The 24,938-nt window shown below is 52.1% G+C and overlaps 2 protein-coding genes across 5 annotated transcripts; both read right to left on the reverse strand.

Annotated features, from left to right (window-relative positions):
• Nucleotides 1–27: 27 nt before the first annotated feature.
• On the reverse strand, nt 28–23,545 carry LOC125552052 (sulfite exporter TauE/SafE family protein 3). 3 transcript variants are annotated; one of them, XM_048715513.2, is made up of 12 exons: nt 23,178–23,545; nt 21,548–21,707; nt 20,558–20,758; nt 20,415–20,467; nt 20,300–20,330; nt 20,151–20,227; nt 19,965–20,051; nt 1,788–1,838; nt 885–1,106; nt 640–733; nt 417–557; nt 28–321 (listed from the first exon to the last, which is right to left on the reverse strand). In XM_048715513.2, the coding sequence occupies exons 1-12, from the start codon at nt 23,352–23,354 to the stop codon at nt 236–238; spliced, it is 1,380 nt and encodes a 459-aa protein (XP_048571470.2). In that variant the 5' UTR covers nt 23,355–23,545; the 3' UTR covers nt 28–235. The 3 variants fall into 3 exon arrangements, with proteins under 3 accessions (XP_048571470.2, XP_048571469.2, XP_048571473.2); XM_048715512.2 differs by having other exon boundaries at nt 20,403–20,467; nt 23,178–23,544; XM_048715516.2 differs by lacking the exon at nt 1,788–1,838 and having other exon boundaries at nt 20,403–20,467.
• On the reverse strand, nt 11,609–19,943 carry LOC147976158 (uncharacterized). 2 transcript variants are annotated; one of them, XM_087518582.1, is made up of 5 exons: nt 16,220–19,943; nt 14,900–16,133; nt 14,649–14,733; nt 14,231–14,497; nt 11,609–14,134 (listed from the first exon to the last, which is right to left on the reverse strand). In XM_087518582.1, the coding sequence occupies exons 2-4, from the start codon at nt 15,611–15,613 to the stop codon at nt 14,475–14,477; spliced, it is 822 nt and encodes a 273-aa protein (XP_087374708.1). In that variant the 5' UTR covers nt 15,614–16,133; nt 16,220–19,943; the 3' UTR covers nt 11,609–14,134; nt 14,231–14,474. The 2 variants fall into 2 exon arrangements, with proteins under 2 accessions (XP_087374708.1, XP_087374707.1); XM_087518581.1 differs by having other exon boundaries at nt 14,900–19,943.
• Nucleotides 23,546–24,938: the final 1,393 nt, after the last annotated feature.

Here is a 24,938-nt window from a genome sequence, read left to right on the forward strand (position 1 = left end):
AGCTCTAAACTTACCAGAAGTCAGAAATAGCATAAATCTATTAAGAATTACGGTTTATCCATCTGAAGGTACATTTACATTGGGTGACTAGCAAATACAACTCGTACGTTGGAGGTACTGGCTGGAATTCTTATCTCCTGGCCATGTGGTTTAACTTGGCATCTGCAAGCAAACATCACAGCATTCCATCCACTGAAACTGCACAATCATCACGCTGTTCTTGTATGCGTCCTTCCTACGCATGATAGTTGCAAATGTTGCCGAATCCCATGTACTCGTGCCGCGCCATCTTGTGAGTCGTCTTGGAGATGCCGACTCCACCTGAAGACAGTAGATTTAAGAGCTTCTTGTATTGGGTATGAGACCACGTAACCTGAATGGAATGGTTGCAGTGAGAGGGTAACCGGTAAAGGTACCTAGAGAAATCGCGCTGACGAAGATCATGGAGGACAATATGAAGATGATAAATGATGCCCGCCCTAGCCAATTGACCAGTTTCCTTGCGACCCGCTGGCCAACAATCGCGGCAACAAATGTCAGGCTAGTGAAGAAGAGAGCTGCACAAATTTCAGACAAAAATAGTAAGATAGCAGTGCATGATCACTACCCCCATAGGAGAAACAGAGAAAGAGACAGTACCGTACGGTACAGGGAACCGTTTCAGGAGGTAGTATTCCACGGCCGCCATGGAAGATGAGAACATCATCGCAAAGCTGCCCGTCGCACTCGAGACCTGCACCAGTGTAATGGCACATACCAACAGCTCAAATATGCGATGAATGAATGAATGAAAAGTACAAATAGAACACCATCAAATGGTTGAAGCATCTGGTAAACAAAGTTTTTGTTTCTGCGATGAACAAAGTATTTTTTCTCTTTTTCACCTGAGGATGGATACCGAGCTCCAGGAAGAGAGGCCCCATGACGACGCCCCCACCGACCCCAAGCAGACCGGCAAGGACACCGGCGGTGACACCAAACAAGCAGTATACTAATATCTGATGAGCTTTCGGGCTGGTTTGATTGTTTGCTCTTGATGATAGCGCCCTCTTCCCTTGCACCAAACCTGCTGCCTGGTACATGGACACTCCAACTGACACCGGGATCTGCTTACATATCCAACAGGTAAGGAGCTGTGTTAGTGTAACACGGGAGGGATGGCTGTAATATGAAGCGCTGACTACGAGATGATACAAGATGACAACAATATGTATGTTAGGCCCTGTTCGGTAATCACCCGCTTCCAGAATCTGCGGAGAGGGGAAACCGCAGCTCCGCCAATTCCGCTCCTGGAGTTGTGGAGCGGAGCGGTACCGAACAGGGCCTTAGTTGTTGCAACGAAGATGCAAATCGAAAGCGAAGACAAAAAGGATAATGGTTACAACCTGCGAGAGAATTGCTTTCAAGTCTATAATACACAAATAGTTGATCCACATTAAGTCTAATTTTCTCAGCATGCAGCCCTTCACATCATAAAATGTACCACTTCATCATCCACTACAATTATTTTGTAGCACATGCATACCCCAATTTAATTGTTCCATCTCCAATAGTCTAATGTACATGCATACTCTTTGTTCACATATAATTACTTTAAAAAATAATAGCTTTCGATTTAGATCGTTTCATTCGTATAGAATGTATCCAAATTAATCTTTAAAATCTTGCAGCAATGCCATTGGCATAGAAACTTCCTTGAATCCCAGAACCATAAAAGTCGTAACTATGGATCAATTTTGTATGGAATGTGGTTGATTAATGAGGTGAAGAAACGCAGTTAGGTTTACCTGAAGGACAGTCAAAACCCAGTACCATGTGGAGCAAGTTGCCACGTAGTTCTGCATGCATGAAAGAATAAAGTGATGTGCTACCATGCGTCATGCAAAACAGTAAATAAGATCATATAAAATACTAACCTATGATACTATGTACTATGGAGTTGCAATATGCATGATATTAGTGTATGATACTTTGCACTACGGATAACCTAAGGATTACAGTTTCTCCGAAAACAGTACTAAAAGCAATTCTAACAAACACCTCAAACACCTACAACTCCCAAAAGGACTTCAATTATTACTCTGGCAGACCCCCAAAAGTTTTTGGGGCCTCCCAAAAATTATCATCTAGCTCCTAATACTCGGGGAAGTTTTGGGCATCTCAATCCCACTCCGAAACAAGAAAATGCCGTGGCAGAAATTTCACTGCCCGGTCACTACCTTCTATCATCATCATCGGAACCATCGCCGTCCCTCCTCCTCCCACCGGAGACACCACATGCCATCCGAGACGAGTATCCTCGCTTCCACTATTCCCAACCACATGAGCTGAAACTCTCTTCACCACCGTTGCCGCACGTGTAGCCGTTTAGGGAGGCAATGTTGCGCCATGCCGTGCCACGAGCTTCAGCAAGGCGGAGAATCAGCTCAATCCCCCATACACACTTCCCAGCCTCCTTGAGCTCCCGTAGGCCACCACGAGCTTCCGTCGGCGACGCACACAAAGTGTTCAACTAAATGGTTGCATGCTTTTTCTTTTCATTTTTAGCAAAACTGCATTTGAAGATTTGCATCCGTTTAATTGTTTAATTCAATGCACAAATGAGGAGTCTTGTTTGGGAGTTTTTCTCAGACTTTCATCCGAGGAGGAGGAGGAGGAAGATGAATTCAAGATGGGGGTGGAACTTAATCATTCACGACGAGGAGACCAACAAAATACTTAGGCATGGTTCTCAGCCAGGGCGTGTGTGCAATCTTCTGTATTAGGAAGAAGTTGATGCGTGTCTCATAAGGGATTACTTGGTGTATCCCGACGCACTCCTCATGCAACGTTTTAGAATGTCTAGTGAGCTCTTCCTGTGAATTGCAACTGTTGTCGAACACAATCATGATTATCTCAAGCAGAAGAGAAATGTAACCAAAGAACTTGGCACATGTGCTTCTTAGAAGATAATGTCAGCAATGCGCATGATCATAGATCCCCAGCTGAAGCTACAAATGAATACCTTTACACCATAGATGAAGACACCATCAAGAGCGTAGGGAAATTTGCAAAGTTTGTGATTGAGCTCTGCGGAAGTGAGTACTTGAGAACAACCAATGTAGACGACATTCCAAGGCTGATGGATATTGGTACATCAATTAGGGTTCCCGAGGATGCTTGAGAGCATGGATTGCATGTGCTAAAGATGGAGGAATTGCCCTACAACGTGGCATGGGTGATTCCCTAGTCGTTGTCATGATTCAAGAATCATACTTGAAGTCGTTGCATCCCTCAATCTATGGATTTGGCATTGTTACTTTGGTATGCCTAGCTCTTATAATGACCTCAAATCCAACAAATTTCTCCTTTGTTTGTAAGTCTTTTTGTTGGGAATGCTCCACCTTGCATCTTTCAAGTAAATGGTCACTAGTATGATATGTGACACTATCTTGCAGATGATATCTATCTCTCATGGTCCAGATTTGTGAACACATACCCCGAAGGCAACAAAAGAGCTTGCCAAGGATAAATAAGCTATTAGAAAGAATGTTGAAAGAGCCTTTAGTGTGTTGCAAGGTTGCTTTGCAATTGTTAGCAGTTCTAATAGATTATGGGACCAAAAGACACTATGAAGGACCATGACAAAAATATAATCATGCATAAAAGATAATAGAGAATGAGAGAGGCCAAAAACGAGAACTTTATGTATTATTAAATACGAATACCTGGAATGCTTGAGCATCATAAAGACATAATATAGAGATCTCTTAAAGCGCGTAGAAAGGTTGAAGACTGACATATGCGTAAGCAACTTTAAGATGACCCTGTGGAGCCCTTGTGGGAACTTCATGGCAAGTTCATACATGCACCATCATGTTTTTATTAAATTATTTACTTCACTTGGACCTATGTTTTTTCTTAATTTGAATTTTAAAATTTCAAGATTTAAAAATTATGGATTGAAATGTTGTTGGATTTGTATGGCTGAACATCAATGATTGAATTAATATGACATAAATAGTGTAGCTGAAATGATGTTTGTATGCATAAAGGAGTGATAATTAGCTAACAGAACTTATTATGATATAAGTTTAGGGGATATGCTAGAAGAGAACCTCCCAATACCCTGATTTTTTGGGAGGCTCCCAATGAGTGGCTTTTGGAAGTTCATGCTAGGGGATATGCTAGAATTCTCTAACATCATTATTTTTAGAGTTCCCAAAAACCGATATGCAAAAATACCAATGGTAAATTTCATTATTTATTATTACATTACTATATCAATACTAATTACATTCTTCCTAAAGAGTCTCACATTAATCAGAGAGGAGAAAAATAAATAATAGAAGCAATCCATTTGGTGACCTTGAATTATAAAGGATCAGAGGGAGAAAAAAATATAGAACCCATGGATAACAAAACTCAAGCATGTCGTGCATTAGTTTTGATGTAACCCTGATCTTACACATGATATCCACATGTGTTGTCTGATCTATGGTCTCACTCACGAACTAATCATAGGTGCAGTGGCACAGCCAGGACAGGGCCAGGCCCGAGCAAGCCCAGGCCGAACACGTGCTACATTGTTAAACAATGTCGAATGTGCTACAATCAAAATCCAGCGACATGACCTAGGTAATGGCCCAAGCAGCCTTGGGGCATAACTACACCTTTGAATAGGCGTACATGAGACCTTTATGTTTTATGTATCATGCCAATGGACAATCATTAGTGCATATTTTCACTTGTTGCTTTCATAAACAGTCAAGTTATCGGTTATGCTGGAGTGATTATTGGTCCCATTTGCCACTTGTAAGACGATGGCATTTTTCTCTTTCACGTAGATTAACCTTCCATGTCAATTTCATCATGTGGTAATTCTTTTATATTCAATACTAATATAAAACCAAATTTTGCAATTCCAACCCTATTCTGGATCTCTCCATCTTCGCGCATATTTTTTCCTGCACTTAGTAACTCATTTTTGTGTGTATTTGCTGTCAGAGTAATGGGCCACGGATAGGCTAACCCGAGTCCTAGAACCTTTCAAGACATCGGGGCAGGCTGCGCCCCTCAAGACCCCAGGACGAAGAGCCGCCTTCTAAGAAGTCGGCAGCAAGGCAACCAACTAGCCACTCGCGGACGAGCCCCAGGAACGACTTCAGGATAAGCCGACTCTTGACTGACGGCTTCCCGAGAAGCCGGCCTTGGGGAGTCGGCCCGCGACTCCAACAAACCCCCTGTCCTCATCAAGAGGGATAGGGCAGGGGAGTGGCTACAGTGAAGCCTGCTCCCGCCCCTTTCCAGAGGCAGGCATGGCTACAGTACGCCGTACTCGCGGAGATCTCCGTGTGGCGTGGCACTGTTGCCATGCCAGCCCTGCCATCAGCGCCGGTGGACCGAATCCTGCGCCCACGACGGCTTGTCCGTACGACCTTGGGGCAGCGGGTCCCACCAGCCAGCGGGACCCCAGAAGACGGCAAGTGCGCCACCAGTCGGACTCGTTGGGAGTCGGCCCCCGGGAGTCGGCCAGCTCCTCCCCCGGGTCCCACGCGCCATCAACCAGATGTGACAGGGAATGGCAACAGTGATCGCCCGCCAGACGGCGGAGCTGTTGCCACGACCCCATGACCGAGCCCGCGTCATTAGAAGCACGGCTACAGTAATCTGCAGCTGGCAAGACCCGCCCGCGGCGGACGCGGCCTGTCGGCTCCGTACCGAGCCAGTCGGCGGGGCCCACCAGTCGGCGGGCCCCAGGAGTCGGCGGATAAGATGGCGGCCAGAGAGACTGACGGCTGGGCCCGCGCCCAGCCGGATTACCATTGTACCCCTGGGGGGTAGGCCTATATAAACCCCCCAGGGCACCCATGCAAAGGGTTGGAATCCATTAGCACTAGACCAGACCATATAGGAAGGAGAGAGCTAGCCTTGCCTTCTCCTACCTTCAGGAAACAGCTCAAGGAGCAATCGTGTAAACACTTTGCCGTAGTGATCATGCGGAGACCCCGCAGAGCAGCAGTAGGGGTATTATCTCCCCGGAGTGCCCTGAAGCTGGGTAAGATTCGCCGGCGTGCATGTCTTTGCCTCATCCTGTTTCCAGGCACCGGCGACGTTCTACTCGCCCCCACCATGATAAGCCATCCTTTGGCATATGTCGCACCCAACCCCCGACATTTGGCGCCCACCGTGGGGCCTGGTGCACCGCCGTCCGGAGACCTGTTCTGGACGGGAACCCTTTTCCTCCCTGGCGAGCGCAGCCAGCCAGGCACGCCAGACAGAGTCAGTGCTGACGTGCTGCACGGCGTTGAGATCGCCTATGCAGCCAGCTGCCTCGCCGAACTTGTCGGCGAGGTTCGACTCTCCGACGAACCTGCATCCAACGCAGGCACGGGCGGCTCTGAGAGCCTCCTCGCGGGCCTCCTCGATCAACTCCACGTCTCCGGCGAGCCTATCATGGACTTGGAGTCTGTAGGCTCCACCGACCCGATGCTGGTCGACTCCGACACCGCGTCGCTCGACGCATTCCCCACTAATGTGGTGGTCTACGACGAACCTCTCCCTCACGCGGAGAGCGACAGAAGCACCGTCACCGAGGTGCTCGTCATTAGTCATGACGAACCTCTCGGCGGAGGAGCGCATGACCCACTTGGTGCGGCGCTACAAGACCTGACTGCGTCCATTCCGGAAGACGCTGACGCGGAAACGTTGGAGGCGCGCCGCCTTCAGCTCGTCGAAGGCGCGAAGAAGCTGGCTAGCATGAGACGCTTGTCAGAAGCCTACCAGCGGGAGATGGATCGCGCTGTTGGTGGCTCGCCAGCCCCAGCTGGGCCCAGCCGCCTCGGCTCGGTCCAGCAGCGCGGCGTAGCCATCGCCAACCTGTTCGGGGCAAGTCGCCCTGTGTACGCCTGTACGAGCTGGACAATTTCGAGGGCGAAGAGCGCCGCCTGATGATGGAGCGAGTCCAGCGGCTCCTCGACGCGGCTGCCACGCAGAACGAGGCCGACTGTCGCACGGAGGCGCCGCAGCGGCAAAACGACGACCTTCAACGAGATCAAGGCGCGACGTCTCGGACGTCGACTGGCGGTGTCCGAGGGAGAAGAGACAAGGATCCGACTGTTAGCCACAGTCGGACTCACATTACCATAGAGCGCGACCAAGACGGCCGCCCGAGAGCAGTGGAACGACGGGACGACTGTCCGCCTCACCCTCCGCGTAAGGAAAGGCGAGTCTCCCTGCCTCCTGTTGATCATCCGACTCTCGGCGACCGCCTTGGCTGCCGCGAGGGAGTCGGGGAAAACGACGCCCGCCACCGGATCGACCGACTTCACCGATCCCTGGCGCTAGAAGAAGAAGACGAGTTGGGTCCGCCTTTTTTCGGGCCCCGCATTCAAGACGAGCCCTTTCCCAAAGGGTACATGCTCCCAAGAAACACGCCCAAGTACACCGGCTCCGTGAAGCCGGAAGACTGGCCGGTCGACTACTCCACGGCTGTCAGCATAGCAAACGGCAACAAGCGCGTCGCCGTGAAATACGTTCCGCTCATGCTCCAGGACACGGGCCAGACATGGCTGAATAGCCTGAAGCCCTGCAGCATCAACAGCTGGGTTGACTTCACCGAAGCATTCGTCCGCAACTTCACCAGCATGTACAAGCGTCCTCCCAAGCCTCGACAGCTTTCCTTGTGCATGCAAGGTCCCAACGAGTCGACTCGCGATTACCTCACGCGTTGGGCCGAGCTTCGGAACTCCTGCGAGGGCGTGCACGAGGTGCAGGCTATCGAGTACTTCACAGCCGGGTGCAGAGAAGGCACCCTCCTCAAGCACAAGCTCCTCTGCGACGAGCCAGAAACCCTCGACGAGCTGCTGATCATAGCAGACAAGTACGCCACGGCCGACTCCTCCATGAAGGAGGAGATTCAAGTTAGCGCAACTGGCAAAGTGGCCCCTCAGGCTCCAAGAACTCCGGCGGGAGACGCCAGTCGGCGGCAACAGCAGAGCGACCACAAGCGCAAGACCCCGCAGCCGGCTTCCAGCAGCCGGCAGGTCGCGACGGTTGAAGCCCAGCAGCCGGATGGGCAGCCTCCACCTAAGCGACAGAAAGGTGGCAAGCCCAACTGGTTGCCGGCCTTCTCATACGAGCAGACCTTGGATGGTCCTTGCAAATTCCATAGCGGCGCGAAGCCATCAAACCACACCACCCGGAAGTGCCACTGGCTCACCAGGATCGCCAAGGGAGATGGCCTCTTACCTTCCCCGCCTGCTGGGCAGCCGCCTCCGCCTCCGCCCCAGCAGCCGGCTGTCAGGCCAGTCGGCGTAGTACAAGACGAATACCCCGAAGAGCACGGAGCCTACGTGGTGTTTACCAGTATGGCTGATGATCAACGCAGTAGGCGACTGCAGCGACAAGAGGTGAATGCAGTAGCATCAGAGACACCAGAGTTCATGCACTGGTCCGAGAAGCCTATCAGCTGGAGCAGAGCTGATCACCCAGAGGTGATGCCAAGTCCAGGATCTTATGCTTTGGTCTTAGATGCCACCTTTGCCATGGATAGATGAGCTGCTTGTTTCTCGCGAGTTCTGATAGATGGAGGCAGCAACATCAACATCTTGTACAAGGACACCATGGAGAAGTTAGGAATCAAGCAAAGACAGCTTCAGAACAATCGGACTGTGTTCCACGGCATTGTTCCTGGGCTTTCCTGCTCACCAATTGGCAAGATCCTGATGGATGTCCTCTTTGGAGACAAGGATCACTTCCGCTGAGAGTCAGTTTGGTTTGAGGTGGTGGACCTCGAGAGCCCATACCATGCACTACTTGGCCGACCCGCCCTGGCCAAGTTCATGGCAGTCCCCCACTATGCCTACCTCAAAATGAAGATGCCTAGTTCCAGGGGAATTCTGACCGTAGCCGGCGACTACTGGAAGTCGTCTGCCTGTGCGGCTGAGAGCAGTCGGCTAGCCGAGTCCCTGGTGATCGCAGCCGAGAAGCGACTCCTTGAATGGGTTGTGGCGATGGCCGGCAAGCAGCCAGAGGTGTCGCCTAACCCAAAGGAGTCAGAGGCCGAGGGTTCGTTCAAGCCGACCAAGGAGACAAAGAAGATACCCTTGGACCCGGAGCGCCCAGAGAGGTACGCTGTCGTAGGCGCAAACCTCGACAGCAAATAGGAAGGCGAGCTCGTCGATTTCCTCCGTGAGAATCGGGACATCTTCGCATGGTCCCCCAAAGACATGCCAGGTGTACCGACGGAATTCACCGAGCACAAGTTACATGTCCGATCTGATGCAAAGCCGGTCAGGCAGCCCCTGCGCCGCCTGTCAGAAGAGAAGAGAAGAGTTGTTGGAGAAGAAATAGCCCGACTCCTAGTAGCCGGCTTCATTATGGAAGTATTCTTTCTAGAGTGGCTAGCAAATCCGGTCCTGGTACTGAAGAAGAACAAGCAGTGGCGAATGTGTATTGACTACACGAGCCTCAACAAGGCCTGCCCCAAGGACCCGTTTGCTCTACCAAGAATTGATCAGGTGATAGACTCCACCGCCGAATGCGAGCTGTTGAGTTTTTTGGATGCATATTCAGGATATCACCAGATCAAGCTGAACCCGGCTGACAGACTAAAGACCGCCTTCATCACGCCGTTTGGAGCCTTCTGCTACCACACCATGACGTTCGGCTTGAGGAATGCCGGCGCCACCTTTCAGCATTGCATGCAGAAGTGCCTCCTCAAGCAACTCGGGAGAAACGCCCACGTCTACGTGGACGATGTGGTGGTGAAGACGGAAAAGCGTGGAACACTGCTGGAAAACCTCAAGGAGACCTTTGAGAACCTGCGCCGATTCCAGATCAAGCTCAACCCCGAGAAGTGCGTTTTTGGAGTACCAGCCGGCCAACTCCTTGGCTTCCTGGTCTCTGAACGCGGCATAGAGTGCAACCCTGTAAAGATCAAGGCCATCGAGAGGATGGAGGTACCCAGCCGACTGCTGGACGTGCAAAAGTTCACCGGCTGCTTGGCGTCCATCAGCCAATTCATCAGTCGGCTGGGCGAGAAAGATCTCCCCTTATACCAACTCATGAAGAAGACCACTTTTTTCGAGTGGAACCACAAGGTGGATGAAGCTTTTCTCCAGTTGAAAAAGATGCTGACTACTCCACCCGTTCTGGTGGCTCCGACTCCTAAGGAACCTATGCTCCTGTACATCGCCGCCACCAGCCGGGTAGTCAGCATGGTCATTGTAGTAGAACGCAAGGAGGAAGGCAAGGCACTACCTGTCCAGAGACCGGTATATTACCTGAGCGAAGTGCTGTCAGCCTCCAAGCAGAACTATCCCCACTACCAGAAGATGTGCTATGGCGTGCACTTTACCGCCAAGAAATTGAAGCCTTACTTTTAAGAGCATCTAATCACCGTGGTCTGCACGGCCCCGCTTGACGAGATCATCGGAAGCCGAGATGCTTCTGGCCGAGTGGCCAAGTGGGCCATAGAGCTGGCTCCCTACACCATCCACTACCAGCCCCGCACCGCCATCAAGTCACAAGCACTGGCCGACTTTCTCGTCGACTGGGCCGAGACCCAGTACCTACCTCCAGCGCCCGACTCCACCCATTGGCGGATGCATTTCGACGGCTTCAAGATGCGCACCGGCTTGGGAGCCGGCGTTGTCCTCACTTCTCCTAAAGACGACAAGCTCAAATACGCACTGCAAATCCATTTTGCTGCCTCCAACAACGTCGCCGAGTACGAGGCGCTCATTCACGGGCTCCGGCTTGCCAAAGAACTTGGTATTCGCCGGATCCTGTGTTATGGCGACTCGGACTTAGTGGTCCAGCAGTCGTCTGGCGACTGGGACGCCAAAGATGCAAACATGGCAAGTTACCGTTTCGTCGTGCAACAACTCAGTGGGTATTTCGAGGGGTGCGAATTCCTCCATGTGCCAAGAAATGACAACGACCAAGCAGACGCCTTGGCATGAATCGGCTCTACCCGCCAAGCAATACCATCCAGCGTCGCCCTTCAACGCCTCCTCAAGCCATCTGTCAAGCCTTCACCAGAATCAGACTCCATCTTCGTGCCGGCTCCTCCCGAAGAAGTCGGATCCGACTCCAGAGCCCCGACAGATGGTACGGGGATTTCGACAGTCGGTTCCAAAGCCGCCACAGTCGGGGCCGGCCCAGGGACTGCAGAACCCGGCCCGGGGACGGCGGCGGCGGGCTCGAAGACTCCAGAACTCGGCCCAAGAGCCGCGCCAGTCGGCCCGGGGACTTCGTTAACCCAGCAAGCGGTTGTTGACTCCAACCCGCCGCCTCCCAGCCCAGCCGCCCTCGTCCAAGTCGCAGTTCTGGCAGCCGAAGAAATAGCAGCACCCTCATGGGCCCAGCCCATACTCAAATTTCTGGTGAGCAAAGAGCTGCCAACTGATGAGACCTTAGCTCGGCAAGTACAACGTCGAGCGGCAGCCTACACCATAGTCAACAGAGAGCTGGTCAGGCGCAGCGTCACTGGTGTCTACCAGCGTTGCGTAGAGCCAGAGCAAGGCCAAGCAATTCTCAAAGACATCCACCAAGGCGAGTGCGGCCATCATGCGGCTTCAAGAGCACTCGTCGCAAAAGTTTTCCGACACGACTTCTTTTGGCCAATGGCCTTAGAAGAGGCCAAGGAATTGGTCCAAAAATGCAAAGGGTGCCAGAAGTTCCGCTCCAAGCCGCATCAGCCGGCTTCTGCACTCAAGACCATCCCCATTGCCTGGCCTTTCGCAGTTTGGGGTCTAGACATGGTGGGACCATTCAAGACGGCACGAAGTGGCTTAACTCACTTACTTGTCACAATGGACAAGTTCACCAAGTGGATAGAAGCAAAGCCAATCAAGAAACTGAACGGTCCGACTGCCATGACCTTCATCTCCGATATCACAATTCGGTACGGCATACCACACAGCATCATCACCGACAACGGCACAAATTTTTCCAAAGGCGCTTTGGCCCGTTTTTGCGCAACACAGGGCATCCGACTAGACCTAGCGTCCGTCGCCCATCCACAGTCAAACGGCCAGGTGGAGCGAGCAAACGGCCTCATCCTATCCGGCATCAAGCCCCGACTGGTCGAGCCTCTGGAGCGTTCGGCTGGCTGCTGGCTCGATGAGTTGCCAGCCGTCCTCTGGAGCCTGCGCACGACTCCAAACAAGTCAACCGGCTTTACGCCTTTCTTCCTCGTCTACGGTGCTGAAGCCGTCATCCCAACGGACATAGAGTTCGACTCCCCGCGAGTCACCATGTACACCGAGGAGGAAGCAGAAGAAGCACATCAAGACGGCGTCGATCTGCTGGAAGAGGGCCGGCTGTTGGCACTCAGCCGGTCCAACATCTACCAGCAGAACCTGCGCCAATACTACAACAGGAAGGTCAAGCCGAGATCTTTCCAAGAGGGCAACCTTGTGCTCCGACTGATCCAGCGAACAGCCGGCCAGCACAAGCTGTCGATGCCTTGGGAAGGCCCTTTCATCATCAGCAAAGTACTGGGCAACGACTCCTACTACCTGATTGACGCTCAGAAGCCCCGAGCACGCAAGAGGGACGACTCCGGCAAAGAGACGGAGCGGCCATGGAATGCAAATCTCCTCCAAAGATTTTACAGTTAATGCAGTATGTACCACGCTACCTTTTGTATTAAAGTACCAAGGCTTCGGGCCCCCCGAGACGAGCTCGGGGACTGCCCTCTTTTGTCTATATGATAAAAATTACGCCTACGAGTATATTACTCTTTGTTATGCCGCCTGGCACCGGGCTCGACAGGTCGGCCCGGGGACTTGCTGCCTTGCACTATGAAATGCTTCCTGCAGCCGGACAAGTAGTGTGTGGCGCCTAAGCCATCTCCTGTCAGAAGCCGCAGCTCGCAGAGCGACTGTACGGTGGGCAGGAGTAAGGTAGAATGGGTGTTCGCATGAAAAATGGCTAATGACTCAAAGCATAAAACATAGCTTAAGACGGCTTCCAGCCTTTTTTTGCAAACCGACTCTTGAATAGTCGGCTTGCCGCCTTCTATTCAACTTGCTCAAAAACTCTAAAAACGGCTAAGTACTTGCCTTCCCAAAGTAGCCAAGCATTTGATCCAACGGCAGTCCGCAGAGCGGCTGTCCGACTGGCAAAGGAAAAGGCCAAAAGTCAGGAAAGACAGGCAACTAAGGGAAAGCGGCAAAGGAAAAGGCCAAAAGAGCGACGAGCAAGAAAAGATAGAGTTCGGGTAAATATTTACATAATATAGGCCCTTGGCCGAATCTTCGAGCAGAAGTTCAAAATACACCCCGCGGGTGGAATTGTGCGAATTAACAAGTTCTTCAAAGACTACTAAAGCAGATAAAATAAAGATAAGGCGGCAGCTTAGGAAGCGGCAGACGGATTTGGAGGGTCGGAAGAGGCGGCAGCGCCAGGCGTTGGGGCGGCCGGCTGGGCAGTCTCGGCTTGATTGCCTCCGGCGGCAGTCGGCTTGGTCGCACACGGCTCGTTGCTGGAGGCGCGGTCGAGCTGAGGCTGGCCGTCTGCTCCGTCTTCTGGTGCTTCCGTCTCGCCTCCGTCCTCCGCCTCGCCTTCCTCCTCGACACTGGAGCCGATCACCTCCGCCGAGTCCTCGCCGTAGTCTGGGTTCATCCCAAACCACTCCGGCGGTACCTCCTCGCCGTCTTCAGACCGCTCGGGGACGAAGATGCTGGTGTCGGTGTACTCGGCGATCGCCACAGCATGCTTGACGAGGGCGTCTTCCACGGCTTCCAGCTCCGGCTGGGCCTCCGACCGGAGTGTGGCCAGCCGGTCTAAGTCCAGCCCCGGATACCACGCCTTGACGAACTCTAAGGCCCGGCGCGCTCCAGCTCGGGCCGAGGAACCCTTCCAGGCCTCAAGACGACCAGCCGCGACCTCCAGCCAGTCGACAGTCCGACCGGGGTGCGCGGAGCCTGCATGTCCGACCACAGGGCGGCAATCGCCTGGGCGCCGACACGTTGAAGCCGGCGCAGCATCCGATGAGTCGGCCGAAGGCGAGCCTCGATGCTCAGGATATGCTCATCAAGGGTTCGGGGAGAGTCGGTGACGATCTCTGCGCCTTCCGCCCTCCGACCTTCACGATCAGCCTCGATGGCTTGGATGGCAGCCTGCGAATGCCCGAGAAAGAAGTCTGCCAAGACGGAAGAAATGAAGAAGCAAATCAAAAACCAGGAGTCGGCACGACTTATAATCGGCAGCTCGAAAAAAGAAAGTAAAAGAGACTCACCATCAACAATGTCTTCAATCTCATGGAAGCCGGAGGCCATCATTGCCTCTTTGTCAGTCCAGGAGGAGCGCTCGCTCGTGAACTCGCCCAGGAGGGCGGCTTCCGCCTCTTCCACCTCCTTTTGCGTATTCGCAAGCAGGTCCCTCTGCTCTGCCAATTGTGTGGCCAGCAGATCGCGCTCTGTGGCGAGCTTGCTGCACTCCTCCCCCTTGGCGCGCAACACGGAGTTGGCTTTGCTCAGCTGCTATTGAAGAACATCGTTGGCTTCTGAAGAGAAGGAAGAAAGAAGGCGTTAAGTCATCAATAAAGAAGGTCGCTTGGGAGATCCGGCCTGACTGCTCAGCAGTCGGCCCGAATCTCAGGGACTACAGCCCGCGGGTGCGCCAGCGCACCCCCGCAAAGAAGAAAAAGGACTTACTCTGGCTCTCCGACAAGTCGGCGGTCCGCTTGCCCAGCTCTTCAACGTTACGGTTGAAGGCAGTAACACGGAGGTTGTGGTAGTCCTGCGACAAATATTTTAGACAAAAGTTAGTACCTGAAGCTCACCAATTGGAGTTCCAGGCCGCCTGCTCAGCAGCCGGCCCGAAACTCGGGGACTACACCCAGTGGGTGCGCCGGCGCGCCCCCATAGAGAGGAACAAGAAAACAAGGACCAAAGAGAAAACATACCTGGACGGCTGCCCGCGATGCCAGGTACGCCTTGGTGCAGTTCTGGATGGCGTCGCCCTCAGCTCGAAGCTTCGTTTGGACGTCTAGAAGCGCCTGGTTCAGCGGCCCTGTGCCGCCTCCCCGCACCCACCCAATGGGCGTGGCGCTCGTCGCTTCGGCATCCGGGATCGCCGAGCTGGCGGTGCCGGTCTCCAGGGGGCGTGGCGCCGAGGTCGCTTTCTCAAGACAGCGGCGCGTTGGCGAGCCGACTTGAAGGAGTAGCCTCGCCACGGCCTCGTCTCCAGTCAGCGACACCGGAGGGTCCGCTGGCTGTTTGCCTTGCGCGCTCCCAGACGGCGGCGGAGGCGGCGGCGGAACGATCACGTCCGGCGTGGAGGAGTCGCCGCCTTCCTTCTCCATGACGGGGTTCTCGCGGCTGGCTTCCCCAGTCTGCCCCGTGAATTCCGGAGGCGGCGGCGCAGATTTCAGCGGGGTGACGAACACCGCCGATTGGCGGTGCGCGGCCTCCTCAGCCTGCCGCTTCGTCGCGGCGACGGCTTTGGCCTCCGCCAGTTTCTTCTTGGCGGAGGCCTCCACCTTATCGGCCTCCACCTTCTCCAGGCGGGCGGCCTCTTCCTCGTTGCGCTTCTCCTGCGCGTTCCGCTCCGTTGCCTCCCGGAGGTCAGCAGCGGGGTCAATCCGCCGAGTGGTGGCGGACGTCTCCGCTGACCCCATGACAGAGGCGGCGACAACCCTCTCAAGAGTGAGGGGAGCCCTGAAGCGAGGGAAGCCAGTAAAAGACTTAGACAAAGCTACAGAGAAAGAATAAAGTGTTAAGACGGAATACTCACACGGAGACCAGTGGCGGCTTCTTTACTTCCTTGCGGAAGCGGATGGCCTTCGCGGCCGCCTCGTCCCGCTTGGTCGCCGCAGCCGAACTCTTGGGCTTCTTCGGCCGACTGCCGAACAAAGTCGGCACAGCCCTGTGCTTCTTCCCGCCGCCTGGAGCACCCGGCATGGCAGAAGAGCCCGCGTCGGGATGGCTGGCTCCTGGCCGGGGGCGGGGGGCGACCTCCTCATCATCGTCAGGCCAGTCCTCTAGACTGGCCCCGAGCCACGGGCCGCCTCCTCCTTCGGCGTCGTCTTCCAAAGCCGTCGCCCCCAGATCGGGGTCGTCGATGTCGCTCTCTGCCCGGTCGGCAAGGAACTCGCGGGCCGGCCCCGAGGTGCCGGCTGGTGGATGGAGGAGGGGATTCTGACCAAAGCCGACTGGTCAGGTCGCACAAAACAAACTCGGCAAGAAAGAAGACAACTCGAAGAAAGAAAGAAAGGGCAACTCACTGTAGGTGGGGGGTTGGCGCGGGAGTATGGCTCCTTGCCAAACCGCCAGTCCTCCAGCAGCTTGCTATCCAAGAGGTAGTTCACCATATAGGCCACCTCCTCGTAAGGCATGTCCTTGGTGCACATCCGACTCGGGTCACGACGCCCGCTCATTTGGCATATCATGTGGGGGCGGCCTTGGAGCGGGAGAACTCGGCGCGCCACGAAGGCGGCCAGCAGGTCTGGACCGGTCAGGCCCTCCGATTGTGTCAGCACTCGGAGTCGTGCGACGGCGCCGGCTCCTGCAGGCGTCAGCGACTTGGCCCGGAACGACCAGTTGGGCAGTCTCCCAGCCGGTGGGCCGGCTTCGAAGGCCGGCAGGTTGACCCAATCGCCCCCTCGCAAAGACGCTCTTCACGTAGAAGTACGAACGCTACCACATCTTCACCGAATTTATTAGCTTGATGGTGGGGAAGGGGTTGTCGGCCCCCAACCTCCGCATGGCGATGAATGCGCCACACTGAGCCGGCACGCCTGCAGCCTGGGTGCCGAGCTTGGAGAAGAAGAACTCCCCCCAGAGCTCGAGGGTGGGGAGGACTCCGAGGAAGCCTTCACACAAGGCCACGAAGGCGGACAGCAGTACCACCGTATTGGGCGTGAGGTGGTGCGGCTGGAGGCCGTAGAACTCCAGAAAGGAGCGGAAGAAGCTGCTCGCCGGCAGCCCCAATCCGCGCAGGCAGTGCGAGCGGAAGATAACCCGCTCGCCCTCCTCCGGCGCCGGAGAGATCTCCCCCCTCGGCGCAAGGCGTACCCGCACGTAATCTTCGCCGGGAAGCCGACGAGTCTTGCGGAGGAACTCGATGTGATCGTCGTGGACTTCTGAGCCATCCCAGGTGCCGGAATGCACCGAGGGAGGCGCGGCGGCAGAAGAAGAACTCATCGAGAGCGGATCGCCGCGGCGTTCGGCAAAGCTTGGACGCGCAGCGGTGCGAGGAAGAAGAAGAAGAAGAAGAGCAAGGAGTAACGTGGAGAAGGGGCGCGCGTGCTCCGCCGCGTCCCCCTCCTCCCCCTACTTATAGCCTCATGGGCTGCGAAGCCGAGGGGGCGGTCGTGGGATTTACTGCGCCCACGACCCCACGACCCCCACGTTTCCACAACCAAAGTTACTGCGCGCAGTAACTTCACGGGAATCCCAACCGTCCGCTCGGGCCACGGAGGATCCGCTCGAGCGCCGAGGTGTGGTAGTGGCGGGCCCTGCCTACAGGCCTGTCCCTTCACGCACGTAGGCTGGCAGACTGGCCCGGCCGCGTATTGCCACGTGACAGGCCCAGAACGGGCGGCGGCCAGGAAGCTTAGCCTGCACGCTACTTGGATCCCGCCGCGACATTCGAAATATTGCGCAAGTCAGAATTGGGCGAGTCCGACTCCTTCTAGTCGGCCCGGCAGAAGTCAAGCAAAATCCATGTCTCGGGCACCCGGAAAGAGAAACTGCTGAGGCTCCTCGGCCGATCGTCCGCGGCGCCTCATCAGCTTCGGGGACTACTGTCGGAGTAATGGGCCACGGGTAGGCTAACCCGAGTCCCAGAACCTTTCAAGACATTGGGGCAGGCTGCGCCCCTCAAGACCCCAGGACGAAGAGCCGCCTTCTGAGAAGTCGGCAGCAAGGCAACCAACTAGCCACTCGCGGACGAGCCCCAGGAACGACTTCAGGATAAGCCGACTCTTGACTGACGGCTTACCGAGAAGCCGGCCTTGGGGAGTCGGCCCGCGACTCCAACAAACCCCCTGTCCTCATCAAGAGGGATAGGGCAGGGGAGTGGCTACAGTGAAGCCTGCTCCTGCCCCTTTCCAGAGGCAGGCATGGCTACAGTACGCCGTACTCGCGGAGATCTCCGTGCGGTGTGGCACTGTTGCCATGCCAGCCCTGCCATCAGCGTCGGTGGACCAAATCCTGCGCCCACGACGGCTTGTCCGTACGACCTTGGGGCAGCGGGTCCCACCAGCCAGCGGGACCCCAGAAGACGGCAAGTGCGCCACCAGTCGGACTCGTTGGGAGTCGGCCCCCGGGAGTCGGCTAGCTCCTCCCCCGGGTCCCACGCGCCATCAACCAGATGTGACAGGGAATGGCAACAGTGATCGCCCGCCAGACGGCGGAGCTGTTGCCACGACCCCATGACCGAGCCCGCGTCATTAGAAGCACGGCTACAGTAATCTGCAGCCGGCAAAACCCGCCTGCGGCGGACGCGGCCTGTCGGCTCCGTACCGAGCCAGTCGGCGGGGCCCACTAGTCGGCGGAGCCCACCAGTCGGCGGATAAGACGGCGGCCAGAGAGACTGACGGCTGGGCCCGCGCCCAGCCGGATTACCATTGTACCCCTGGGGGTAGGCCTATATAAACCCCCCAGGGCACCCATGCAAAGGGTTGGAATCCATTAGCACTAGACCAGACCATATAGGAAGGAGAGAGCTAGCCTTGCCTTCTCCTACCTTCAGGAAACAGCTCAAGGAGCAATCGTGTAAACACTTTGCCGTAGTGATCATGCGGAGACCCCGCAGAGCAGCAGTAGGGGTATTATCTCCCCGGAGAGCCCTGAAGCTGGGTAAGATTCGCCGGCGTGCATGTCTTCGCCTCATCCCGTTTCCAGGCACCGGCAACGTTCTACTCGCCCCCACCATGATAAGCCATCCTTTGGCATATGTCGCACCCAACCCCCGACATTTGCTTATGTTTGCTTTTATGGTAAGTAGGTGACAATGTTGAACTAGGACAAGATAACAAAGAAGTTGACTAGATCATCACAAAGGCATCTTACCTCTCCTTGATCACCTTGATCTAATATTTTGTGATGCATTGTCATGCTATTGTTTTATCAAACATGTATTATATTCTCGAATGATTTACTGGGCCATAAAAAGATAAAACTTTGACTTTGTCACCCTGATTTATCTAGAGTCACGGGTGGAGCACCCCATTGGATAAGGTGGGGCAGCCGCGCTACCTAATATTGTACCAAAAATATATTATATATGTATGCATCGCTGGCTAGGTCGAGTTCCTACGTCTGATAGGGGAAGTGAAACGGTGAGGAAGCAGTCTTGTAGTCTGGGATGTTGGATCATCTTTCTGTTGGCTGAGTTGGGCAAGTGAAGGAGCTCACCCCACCTTAAATTATGTCCATCCTTTTCCATTGTCTTGAATATTATGAAACCATGTTATCTTGTTAGCTAAGGAATATTACCACTCTTTCTAAATGTTGCTATTGTTGAAATTTACAACTTACACGTGTGACAGATAAACTGTTTGTTAAGGTTGGTGCGAAGCACTTTAGCTTTATTGTAATTGCACTGGCATTGTGACACCATAAGGACCAATCCACAATTTTAAAATTTTGTGAGGGAAGTGTAAGCACTAAGTCTTGTATTGGCATGGCTTGGCAAACGATTTTGTGTATACAACACGAGTTTTATTACATAATAATTAATAATGATAGCCACATGGCTAAATATAATAGACAAAAAGGGCATATTTGCTTGATTCCTATCTGGCGAGGATATACACAAAAGAGTATTTGGAATTTAATATCGGGTTCTGGTAGTATTCTCCAATTTTCAATATCTCATGTGTAGATTGAGGTTGATTATTCATATTTAATAGATAAGGTAGGAAAAAACTAAGAATTAGAGCGTGGAGCCCAATGTCTTATATATAAAAACAAATGTACATTGACATAAAAAACATGAAGTAGACCAGAGAATTAGTTTATCACCTTGGTGACTTGAAGTGTAAGGAATGCTACCCAAACGGAGGCCAGAAGGCCCAACTCCTTCCAGTAAATGTTCTTCCAAATGGATACCTACATATGGTTAAAAAATGATACTTACATCATCAAGCGAGCTCTTGTGTTATACATATATAGTACTTGATATCTCTGCTAGGTAGGGGGGGAAATCACCGCTTCATCTGTGGGTTTTTTTGTGTCAGATGCAGGATCGGGTCCTGTAGGCGGTGGCGTATATCTAGTATCTTCATCTGGTAAATCAAGAAAATATGAAGAATTTTCTACATTTTGTTAATAATGATGAATAAGTGTATTGATCTTACTAGATTGCTCTAGTTGTTTTGCCTTTGCCTCCTGAAATGAGTAACATGTTAGCATCCTTAAAAGATAGGTACCGCAAAAAAACGTACGAAAAATTTACCAAACCCTTCTTATCACCGTCTCTTTCTTCCATGCTTCAACACCCTTCAGAAAAGCTTTAACCGAAGTAACTGTAATTTCAATTTAAAATGCATTATGAAGTCAGCTACTTGCTAGAAAGGGTAAAGTGTCATCGGCAGTTTGAAGAAAAGACTGAGAACCTAGAAAGAGGATGATCAAGAGGACCGTGACAAGCCAGTCGGGGAATATCACATTGCAAATAACTCCAATGCTAACCCCCATCATGAGCATGGGCTGTATGAGGAGGGCTAGATCATAGTCTATCATTGGCATGTCCAAAGTTGGGTGTTTCAGCTTGAGATTGCAATACACGGTTGAAACAGCAGCTCCCGTGATCATACCTGGGGAAGAGATTCTTAGAAATGGGGGATTTCTCCTCCTTTTTGAAAAATGAAACAATCACAAAATAACATCCTTGGACATGCTTCTTTGGTGATGGTTTTCATATTTTCACTTGTTATATTATTATGATAGATGTTAAGAGCAAATCCATGTTCAATTGATCAACAGAGTACATTTGAGCAAATCCATGCTTAACTGCTATACGATAATCTACCTGCCGGAGAGCAAGAGGTAACTTTGACCTTCTCAAGACTAATGATGTCATTTCAAATCAGGATCACACTTTATTGGTAAAATTCAAATTGTTTCACTTGACTTTGATTAAAAAAAATCTGAGCAGATGTTTCTACACTAAATATGGAGAACATACCAAGCCACATTACAAGCTACGACACCCAGCCGTAAATATGCCGACTTACTAGAAAGCGTGTAGTAAAAAAAATCAGAAGTTAACTTATGTATACAAATTTATATTATTAAGTGGAAATGTACCGTGAGATTTATCACGAAAAATGTTTTCATGGTACAAAATGCTATATACTAAGTATACAACAAGGAATGGTCAAACATATTAAAAATTGTGCATCTCTAAAATATCATCTATCTACAGAAGAAGATTACATCATCTATTTACGAATGGAGGTATATAATGTCACAATATGCAAAATACCACAATAATGACCATTATGTAGGGAGTCGTTGCAAACTGAATATAAAAATTAAGAACGACAATATTTCTTAAACAATGAAAAACAAGTTCTAGCACAATAAATAAATTGTATCCTCACATTTTGACATTGCTGCTGATGACTTCGGATCAAAGCCAATGATCAACGTTAGCATTGGAACGAAGATCCCGCCTCCGCCTACTCCACCAACGCTGCCAAATGCTGCCCCGAAGAATCCAATGAATGACCCTAACACAATTCGCCATCCAAATTTCATGGGCTACATACAAACAAATGCACCAAATTAGGGAGCACCAAAATCCAACAGCGAAGCTAGAACATGTTGTGGGCGCTTTTTCGGCTGAAGTGGCTGCTCTAACCGAGGGCTTGAAGCTCGCTCTCTTGATTGGAGGTAGCTCTATCGTTGTGCATATGGATAATCTGATCGTTGTGGATGCTCTTAATCTCAACGTAGATCATGTGATGGTGATTGGCCCTATTGTAGAAGAGTGTCGGCGGTTATGTGGTGACTTCAGGAAGGTTCTTTTCTAACATTGTAAGAAAGAGCCAAGCATGGTCGCTCATATGATTGCTTAACAGGGACATATTGATCCATTGACCATGTTGTTGAACTCATCCCCTAGTTTGATCTCTCGTTTTCTCGTCGATGATGTAAGTGTTATTTGAAATTAATAAGCTAGCCATAAAGACGTTTCCGTAAAAAAAAATACATCAAATTAGGGAGCACGTATAGGTCAGGCACCAGAAAATCATTTTACTTTCGGTCGATTTTCTTTATCTTTCTGCCTTTGGATTATAAAAATCTAACGGCAAATGTTCTTCTTCTTCCACCGCAAAAAAAAAGTTCTTTTTCTTCCCTTTTCAAAAAAATGTTCTTCTTCCTTCCACCTCTTGCCGCTCCTCTGCATATCCCGATGAGGCTAAATTTCGTGTTTTGATCCTTTTTTCAAACATATTCGAGATCTGACCCTAGTTTGGAAAAAAATTGAGATCTGACCCTTTTGCTACCGCCAGGGACCATGACGGTAGGGTATAACAGCCTACCGCCGAGGAACCAGGTGGTAGGGTTGCATGCCCTATCGCCAAAACTCGCCTAAGTATTGAATACAATGCGTGCTCGTGCCTACCGCCAAGCACCTTGGCGGTAGGGTTATGCAGGCTACCGCCAGCCAGTTTGGCGGTAGAGATGTTTCCTATCGCCAAAGTCCCTGGTGGTAGGCTGTTAGACCCTACTGCCATGAACTCTGACGGTAGCAAAAGAGTCAGATCTCGATTTTTTTCCAACTTAAGATCAGATCTCGAATAGCTTTCGAAAAATGGTCAAATCACGAAAATTTGCCTCCCGATGAGGCCTCACCAGTGACGCTGCGGCATCCGTGTCTCAAGCTCGGGCTCAATCTAATCCAAGCAGCGGCCAAAACGAAAAAGCCCCTCTCTCACCTTGCAGACGGTCATCCACTCATCCTCTCCTACGCCGGAAACAGTCGTGTCATCCACATCTCCATCGAGGTCATGACGGGGCCTCATCGGAATCGACTGACGCTCCCAAATTTCTCAGGCAATTGAGAAATAGCAAAGCCGACCAAATTAACATGGCATGCAACCCAGTTACTGACGATTCACGCGTCAGAAAGGAAGTGCATGCAGAAGGGGTCACAACAGCTAGCTTACAAAATAAACTCCCCAGGAAAAAACACAGAGTTGAACAAACTGTACAGACAAAACTTACCGGCCAGACGTGGTGATAAGTGGTTCCGTACAAGCTGGCCAGCTTGCGCGGGGAGCTCGCTTCCTCCGGCCCTGCAATGGTGCCGGCGAAGGAGAGGCCCTTGTCGCCATCGGCGACGGCGGCGGCGACAGCGTACGCCATGCCCAGTGCCGCGACGGCGTGCCATTTCCTGCCCATTTCACGGCCCTAGAATCCAAGGAAAGGTCCTCCAATAATCCCAGAGTTTGATGATGTTCTCAAAACGTTTGCGCTCGTGTGCAAAGAGTAGGACCGAACGACGGTCTTGAATGCGCTTGGCGGGCGGTGGGATGGCGTGGGCCGCGGAGCCGCATAAACCCCGGGGACATATTTGCACGGCACGCCGACCATGGGATACACATCATCTTCCAGCTACGGGCTAGTGGCTTGTTTGTTTTGGGTCCTTTCGTATGTTGCTGTATTCCACCGCCTCATTAGTCATTATTAATGCAGCTTGGACCCCTCTCTCCTCTCTTGTTCAGAAAAGAAAAAAGAAAAAGAAAGAAGACAGAATGGGCAATTTTATAGACAAAGCCTATGCGCCCTGCTTTATGGAAAGCAAAAATGTGGTTTGCTGGGATGTATAACAGCTTTGCAGAAACGCACTAAGCGCACCTCACGCTAACCTACCCTGAACCATAATCAGCAGAAAATCGAGAAACGACTACGCCCCACACGCCACCGAGGGTTTTGCCGTGCAAATCTTTCGGGTGATGCTCCAACTGATACGACACTTCTTCAAGGAAGCAACAATGAACGAGGGATTATCCTGAGGTACCCCTCCCGTTGAGGTGAAGAAAAAGCTTTTCTTAGTTCCACGCTTATCTTCTGCCGCTGGTCGACTCTCACCAGGCTGCTGGGCTTTATGGCATCTCCAATGGTGACCGTTAAATCGGACACGGTATCTATATCGGTCCGCTAAATCAGACACTGTATCAGTATCTATTCGCGGACAGACAAAAATCAGTTCGCTGATAGTGATTTAGGAGCTGGACATCCAACCGCATCCCCTAAACTTCTACCTAGTGATGGTGTTCTAGATCAGGGGATGCTTATCATGTCGACTCTCGCCAGGTGGGCCGCGCCTGACTCCTTTTGCCGGTTCTGTCCCAGGCCACTTCAGGCAGCCAATGACGTATACAAGTAAGATTCAGACTTAACACACAAGACGATGACTCTTCTACCAATGCAGCCGACTAGGACTCCTGTTATCATAAGCCTCCGATACATTATATAAGCTGAGACTAGGCTAGTCGAGAGATCATTGTAATCATACAACTCATACAAACATGATCTGTGGCAAACTAATCTGTAACTTGTACTCCCTCGAAATCAATACAATCAAGCATGACATAGGGTATTATCTTTCCAAGAGAGCCCGAATATGGGCAAATCCATGTGTCTTCTGATATCATCGTACCAAGGCTACCAGCTTGGGACCCCCTATCCGAGATCAGCTGGATTTGACTTCATCACCTAGATCCGGCCAATTTCAAATTCAAACGCATAGCACCAGATCACATAGCGCGTGCCCGACCACATAGTGTCCGAAAACAACCAAAAAAGGGGGCAAGTATGCATAGTTTTTACATTCCCGATCACAAAAGAATTTCAGTTCGACAGTCCATGCATTTTTTGCCCTGTTGGACCGGCTATCCGAGCTTCCACGCTCACTCCGGGGCTGGCTCCTCCTCACTATCCGCCTTTTTCTCGGCCGCCTGCAGCTCGGCTGTCATGCGCTTC

The sequence above is a fragment of the Triticum urartu genome, chromosome 4A, assembly GCF_056163025.1.
Source record: "Triticum urartu cultivar PI428250 chromosome 4A, HENAU_Tu73, whole genome shotgun sequence".
In the NCBI taxonomy this organism is placed as follows: Eukaryota; Viridiplantae; Streptophyta; class Magnoliopsida; order Poales; family Poaceae; genus Triticum; species Triticum urartu.

Excerpts from the sequence above, each read along its gene's own strand:
- LOC125552052 (XM_048715512.2), bottom strand. The coding sequence starts at position 23,354 with ATGGGCAGGAAATGGCACGCCGTCGCGGCACTGGGCATGGCGTACGCT. Across the intron at positions 21,708-23,177 it reads CTTATCACCACGTCTGGCCG|CCCATGAAATTTGGATGGCG; the intron begins GTAAGTTTTGTC and ends GTTTGTATGTAG. Across the intron at positions 558-639 it reads ACGGTTCCCTGTACCGTACG|CTCTCTTCTTCACTAGCCTG; the intron begins GTACTGTCTCTT and ends AAATTTGTGCAG.
- LOC147976158 (XM_087518582.1), bottom strand. The coding sequence starts at position 15,613 with ATGGGGTCAGCGGAGACGTCCGCCACCACTCGGCGGATTGACCCCGCT. Across the intron at positions 14,734-14,899 it reads CATCGCGGGCAGCCGTCCAG|GACTACCACAACCTCCGTGT; the intron begins GTATGTTTTCTC and ends TATTTGTCGCAG. Across the intron at positions 14,498-14,648 it reads CGACTTGTCGGAGAGCCAGA|AAGCCAACGATGTTCTTCAA; the intron begins GTAAGTCCTTTT and ends CCTTCTCTTCAG.